Source organism: Erithacus rubecula (genome assembly GCF_903797595.1).
Source record: "Erithacus rubecula genome assembly, chromosome: 8".
NCBI lineage: Eukaryota > Metazoa > Chordata > Aves > Passeriformes > Muscicapidae > Erithacus > Erithacus rubecula.
In genome coordinates this window covers 31921409-31928665 of record NC_136659.1, presented here as the reverse complement: position 1 = coordinate 31928665, position 7257 = coordinate 31921409, and the positions used below count along the sequence as shown (strand labels likewise).

Genomic DNA, 7257 nt, shown 5'->3' with positions numbered 1-7257 from the left:
CCTGCAGCCCCGGGCGTTCCCCACACGCTCGGACACCATCACCCAGACCCGCGGCCCTGCACAAGGAGCCCGCTGGAACACGGCCCGGTGCCTGTGCCCGCCCGAGGCACTGTGGTGTCCCCAGGGCGGGCTCGGTGTCCCCGGGACAGTCTGTGTGTCCCCGGGCCGTCCCACCGTGTCTGCTGACAGCTGGGAAGCAGAAACACGTCGGGTTTCCCCACAAGGACCGCGGTTGCCCAGCCGTGTGTGGATGCGGGGGGCAGATCCCCCACAGAAGTGAGCTGTGACAGAGCGCCCTATAAAGGGGGGACCGGGGCATGGCCGTCGAGTCTGTTCCCCTGCCTGCGCTCCCCACAGCGGCGGGGCCGGGCAGCCCGGCGCGGCTGTCAGCAGCCAGGCTCGGCGGGGCGGAGGAGGGGCCGCCGCCTCTTCAAACTTGCCGTGAGGGCCGGGCCGCCCCGCCCGGGGCAGCGGGTCCGCTCGGCGCCCGGCGGGGACGCGCCGCCCCCGGCAGCGCTCCCCTCAGCCGCGGCCCGGGCGGGTCCCTGCGGCGCGGAGCGGCGGGCCCGGCCGCGGGCTGCGAGGGGCCCCGCCGTGCCCGCGGGGGGAGCCGGGCAGCGCCGCCGCCTCCCGCCCGCCTCAGCCCGCCTCCCGCCCGCCATGGCCGCCCGCCGTGCCGAGCGGCGCCGAGCCGAGCGCCGCGGCAGTGCCGGGCTCTGGCCGCTGCCTGGCAGCGCCCCGTGAGCGGGGACAGCGGGCGGCGTGTCCCTGCGCTCGGTCCTGCCCCCCGTCCTCCTCCCGGAGCGGCGATGAGCGAGACCCGCGCCGGGGGAGTCGCCGCCTAGACCGGCAGCCAGGATGGTGCCCCTGCAGCCCCTGCCCCTCGTCGTGGTCCAGGGCGTCCTCCAGCTCGTAAGTCTCCATCCCCGCGGCCCCGGACTCTCACGGGGGGCTTGGGGGACGCCGGTGCCTTCCTCCGGGGAGCGCGGCGGGCGCGGTCCCTTCTGGAGCCCGGCTCCGAGCAGCCCCCCAAACCCACCTCCCACAGCCCCAAGCATATTCTTGCTTTTCTTTTTTTTCCTTCACTTTTTATCTTTTTTTTTTTTTTTTTTTTTTTTTTTTTTTTTTCTTATTTTGCTTTAATTAAGCGGGTTTTCCTCGGCTCGCCCCGTTTGGGGATGCGGGACGCTCGCGTTCCCCAGCACAGCGCGGCCCCGGGGACCGGGATGCGCCGGGAGCCGCCGGGAGCTGGAAAATACCGCGGGCAGGGATGGGAGGGATGTGTGTGTGTGTGTGCCGAGCATCACCGAGACTGCCCGCTCCCGGAAAGTTTTCTGCTGGCCTCAAGCGCCTTTTTTTAACGCGTACAAGACAAAGCTGGGTGTGCAGGTAGAGTCACCTGCGCTCGGAAGCTCCCCCGTTAGTTTCGGCTTGCTGCAGCGAAAACACGCCAGGTGTTTCCTTAATTTTTGTCGGAAAACTGTGGGACACGCCGGTGTTGTGCTGAATATTCCTCTGCATGCGGTGGGGGAATGCGGGACTGACGTGGCGGCAAGGTGAGCTGCGGACTGCGAAATTCGGAGCTGCGAAGGGAGGGAGGCAAAGCCCGGAGCTCAACTTCTCCCACGCCCAGCGCCTCGTTCGTGGGGCGCTGATGTCGGAAACAAATGGACTGATGCTCGTGTTCATCGGGCGGTCATAATGAGAAAAAATGATTTTGTAAAAGAGTTTGACCGTCTTCACTTTTATTTCGAAAAGATTTTAACTGCGCTTGCTGTTTTGGGGGGAGTTTTGGTGTTACTCTCATAAATACCTCTGCCGCAAAAGTTATGCCTCTCTTCCCCAGCTGCCTTGGACGTGCAAGTTAGTCACGAAGTAGTCAATAGGGAGTGTGTAATAAACCTTGAAGGGATTAAACACCCTCCTTAAGAACTGGAGTCTAGTATTACAGCGTGAGGTGATTGATTAGTTTTTGAGGAAGCTTATGTCAAATTCTAATCCGGTTTTTGGATTGTGCTTGTCGTGTAATGTTTTTTGCTCCAGCACTTTATCATAGCAATGAAGTAGCGAGCTGCAGCCCTGCGATAAGGCGCGCGTTTCTTTCACACTCCCATCCTTTTGGACAATAAAAGGCTGTTTACATTCTTCACATTCTTGCAGCCCAGTTTCCAGCTAAACAACGCGCAGGGGTGAGAGATGGGAAAGGAGAGCAGCAAATGGATTACAAAGTTGCTGAGCAGAAGGGAACTAAATAAAACCTCCTTCCTCATACTTACAACCTCTCTAACTCACTCGCACCCTCTTTTTTTTTTCTTTTTTTCTTTTTTTCTTTTTTTTTTTTTTTTTTTTTTTAAAGAGCTATCAGAGGGATCAATTGAAAGTTGCACCATCGGGGATGGGGTTTGTTATGCGATGTTTTATGGATGATGTTGGGATGTTACTTGTGAGTGAAGACTGACTAAATGAAGCAAAGTTGCTGCCTTGAATCAAACAAAATCATAAACAGCCACTGCAGGTTCTCAGGATGATGTGGCACTCAGCTCACCCAGGAGGATTCTTTTTTTTCTGCATTCTTTAGATACAAAACAACAAGGTTTTGGAGTCAGTTAGTTTTATAGCTTATATAAATTAGTTTAGATAATAAAGTTAAGCCAAATGAAAATGTGTGAGTTTTTCAGGCATTTTATGTATACCTTTTAATGCAAACCTACTACTAAAAAGTTGTGTGAATGCATTTTGGCATTTTATCAACATCTAGTTATAGTTACAGCTTATTATAAATTAAGAAATATCTGATATTGGTGGTAATGCACTGAATGCAAGTCTGCTATTCTTTGTTCTCTGACCAGAATTTGGAGGGACTGGTGTCTTCATGGAATCTGATTAACAGGTTTAGAAGGGAGGCATTAGTGTTACTGATTCTTGACTTTTTCTTTCCTTTTTTTTTATCAAAAATCAATGTGGATAATAATAATACAGTGAAGGCTCAGCATTTCAGCCAAGAAAAAAAAAAAATTCCTGGGTTTCAGTGATGCAATACAGCAGCATTTTAGCAAACCAGAAATGCTGCCATCAAACCCTTCCTGATGGGGAAATCTGAATTTTTTATAAAATCAGAGGTGTTAGAATAGGAAATATTTTGGCACTGCCTTTCAGTGAAGGGAGAAGTGCTTTTTATTTTAATAGATTGAACTTCAAATGCTGTCTTTCAGCTATCAAAGTGTGCTGTCTACTTACCTACCTCTTAAAGATGCATAAATTAGGGTGAAATCCATGTGAAACTTCACAAATCTGAGGAGATTACGGCAGTGTCTCACTGAATTTCTGAAGGCAATATTAGGTGATTCTTTTTATGCTATATGTAACATTGTTCAGTCAGAAGTTCATGTTTAGTACTTTAAATACAGCATGTTTGTATTTTTGTGGCATGTTTCTAGATTATTTGGATTAGTAGATAAGGTACCAGTATGCATGCAGCAATAGCACATACATATTTCTTAAAATATTTTGCATATTTGGATATATTAAGCAGTAAGGAAGGCTACTGTTGAGTCAGGTTAAGGTGCAAACTTGCTCCCGTATAAATACATTAATTTTTAAAGCCAATTTTACCTTCTGTTGACAATATGGAGCAAACAACAATTTGCAATGCACAGTCTGTGCATGTCTGGGCTGTTATTGATAAGAAGATGAAAAATTGCTGTTGTGTTATCATTAATAGGTGCGCTTGCTTTGCTATTAATTTTCAGCAAGCTTTTCCAATTGTCACATAATTGCTGAATGCCCTGTTAGTTATCTCTTTGGAAGTAATGGAGTTCTACATGTTGAGAATTAAAGTAAGTGAAGCATTAGGATAATGCAGTTTCATAGAATCCCTGCTAGTGTTTTGTTAAGTCAGCTCTAAATACCTCTAAGGAGGCAGGAGGGGCTTCTTCTACTTCCCTGCAAATATGAGTTATATTTAAAGAATTCTTGTTGGAACAAAAAAAAGTTGTCCCTGTCCCTTTGTGTAGTTGCACACACACGCTCCCAGGCAGGACCTGTGGTTCTGCAGGGCAATCAGGCACTGTAACTCTTGGTTTATTCTTGCATCTCTGTGGTCTGAAATTAAGAAAGGATCACAGCAGCATTTTCCAGTGCTTATGGCCAAAGTTACTTCAGTATCCTATCAATAAACTCTCTTCCAATGCTAGCATTGGGCACAGTTGTTACTGCATTAGAAATCTAGGAATCAATCCTTTTACAAACCCTTAAAAGCAGTTGGGGTTTTTTTTCCCCCAACACTGTTTGTATAAATGAGAAATAATTAAGATTGTTATTTTTTTTCTCCACCTACTTTGAAATAGCATTTGACATGAGTGAAATTCAATGACAGATTGTTTGCCTTGAAATTTCAAGGGCTGAGATTAATTATAACTGAAACAATTTTTGACAATGAAAGAAATTTTTTACAGAGGTTTGGTTTTATTTTTTTTAACAGAATTTAAGGTTCTTAGCAACTTGAGCTGAAAGAATATTTGCTATATATAGTACAAGATACCACTTCATAAGAAGAAATATCTTAAAAGCTGACCTAAAGCTGCCTTTCCATTTAAAATATGCATACCTGTGAGGTGTAGAAACAGAGAGATCTGTTCCTTCTGGCTACTTTAATTTTGTCTCCATAGCCTTGCAAATGTGGTCCAGGTATCATGTCCTTGCAGTGACAATCGGAAATAGGCACCATGCAAGACTCTCAGCTCCATTTCAGAAAGGTAAATGCTTCCCTCTGGTCATCTTGATGTGCAGAGATGAAATTCTATCTCCCCCCCCCCCCTTAATTTCAGGGAGAACTTTGTCATAAAATGTATTGGACCCAACCTTTCATTTGGCTGCCTTTGGCATTTTTTTTGATGCTGTAGGCATGATGAGTCTACAGCATCCATGTGTAACAAAGTAATGTAGGTAACCAAGAATTGCAGGTAATTTGGAACTGAAGACAGATCAACAAATTCTGGTTCCAGCAGATTGAGAATTCATTTCCCTGAATAAGGAGTTGTGTCTTAAGGTGGATGAGGACAAGTTTAGTTTATAGGAGGTTCACAACTCAACCTCTCCTTACATCACATCTTCTGACCTTGTTCTGTGAAACTGGTTCTGTGATCCGTGTCCCTTTCTTTGTAGGTTGACTGGAGCACAGAAAGATTACAGATCCTGTTTAAAATCTGTACAGCAAGACTTTGACTGGTGTCCAGTAGGCCACGAGATACCCCAGGCTTCCCCAGCACAGGACACATAGAATCCAACTCTCACACTTTCCATCTGTAACACACAAGGAGCTTTTCTGCCATTGTAAAGCACTTTGAGAGATGTCAGAGCTGTGCCCTAAGTGTAACAGACAGGGAAGTGAAATGGAAATACTGGTGAGGCTCCAGTGCTAAATTAAGGTCCTCTCATCACTCCCACCTTTCTGGTTTTCCTCCTGCACTTTGGTTTCTGCAAGAAGGGAACTCAGGAATGGGAGTTGAAAGGGAGAAGCAGAAACCACTCTCTGACTTGGATATCAGGGAAGTACAACTCTGCCCTGGGTACACCAAATTCCTCCTATACTGTTAAAATTTTTACACTTAAACAATACTTTACAAACAAAACTGTACAAGGGGGAGCAAGAACTGTTTGGGAAATCTGCACTGATCTGCCAGCAAGTTACTTGTGGTCTGTGGGTGAGATGTTGGTCTTTATTTGGTCCAGGTATTGAATAAGACTCAGTAATTCTTAGGCACCCCTGATTAAGAGCTGCACTAAGGAAAGATCAGTGCCACTCTGTGCTGAATGGTTTTAAGGCAAAAGCTGTGATTCCATAGGTGGGGACTGCATCTTGTTCAGAAACAGAGTGGGCTGTTGGGTGTTCAGGGAAGCCTGTAGCTACTTGTCAGTGTATCAAAACCAGAGACAGCATGGAAAAAGAAGGGTGTTTTCTGGGTTTGTGCTAGCACTTAGCAGGACAGTCCATTTGCTCTGCCAATCTGTCTTCTTATCCTGATTTTTGACCAGTTTAACACACCACTTCACTATACTCGTTATAAAGTACAAACACTGGCTGTAAAATCTTCACCAGATAAAATCTAGCAGAACTGGAAAACAAGAAGGTGGAAGTTCCCATTCACGTGGCTGTTACAAATTCATCCTGAACTTGACATCCAAAACCACCTTATTTCAGGCAGCTTTGGCCTTTCACTTGGAGTCTTAATTATGTTTATATTTATTTTCCCAACCCCATTCATCCTTCCCATTATGTTTCCGTTCACTCAATTTCCCACTGGGTTTGTAGCTAGAGTCTGTGTAGTGTGTTTAGGTGCTTAAAGGATCAATCAGAGTGAAAATAAGGGGTGGACCTGCTAGGCAGTTTTTGCTTCCAGCATGGCATCACTACTGTGAAGTAAATCCAGTCTGCAGGTCAGGATTTGGAAAACAATGCTAATTCCTTTCCTATAGGAAATCTCATTGTGGGCTGGTGTTCTGTGTCTGCTGTAAGCTCAGCTGCAGTTAACAGAGGTTCAAGGAAACAAATGAGGAGTGGGGAGGAAATGAAGGGCTGTGAAGTTGGGTCAGCAGGTAAGACTGGGTAGTTTTGTCTTTGCAGCAAGGTTTGCAGTGCTGCTGTGATGCTCTGCTCTCCCTAGAATGGCAGTGCTTACTGTAAATATAGAATTGGAACAATTGAATATAATTTAAGGTAGATTTAAAGAGCTGTAGTTCTTGACATAGGCTTTCTCTTTGTTCCAAATGATTGGTAGTAATAGAAGCTATTATTAGCTGGGAAGTGAAAATGAAAGAATAGGGAGAAATAAAAAAATGAAGTGAAGGATCTAACGTCTCTAAAATCAGGTTTTATGTGCATTGGGGCCAATTATGGTTATTGTATCATTACAGTACAGATTTGAGGCTACTCCAAAAACCCTCATTCTGCTTCTTCTCCAGATCCAGCATGTTTGGTTTTATGTTTATGATCAGCTGTGAATTTCTTGACATTATAGTACTTGTTTTAGGTGATGACCAGGTATTTCTAATATCATCAATCACCAGTATAAACATAATCTTAATTTTATTTTATTTTAATCATTATCTAGGAAAATAAAACACTGTGCATAGAAGTGCTTCCATATTTGTTGTGCTATTAAGTAGGTTTAAGGGGTTTAAATGGAAAAGGAGATGGCTGTGCTTGAGGCTGACCTGGAGGAAAAAAAGCCCTGGGACTTTGCTGAGGGAATAAGAGGT

At 45.7% G+C, this 7257-nt stretch overlaps 1 protein-coding gene across 1 annotated transcript in view; it reads left to right on the top strand.

The window, feature by feature from the left end:
• The first annotated feature begins 452 nt into the window (after window positions 1–452).
• NXPH2 (neurexophilin 2) overlaps window positions 453–7257 on the top strand; it is a 33397-nt gene continuing 26592 nt past the window's right edge. The window contains exon 1 of the mRNA XM_079311663.1: window positions 453–912. Coding sequence (XP_079167789.1) covers window positions 859–912 — 54 coding nt within the window. The 5' untranslated portion in view covers window positions 453–858. The remainder of the gene's footprint in view (window positions 913–7257) is intronic.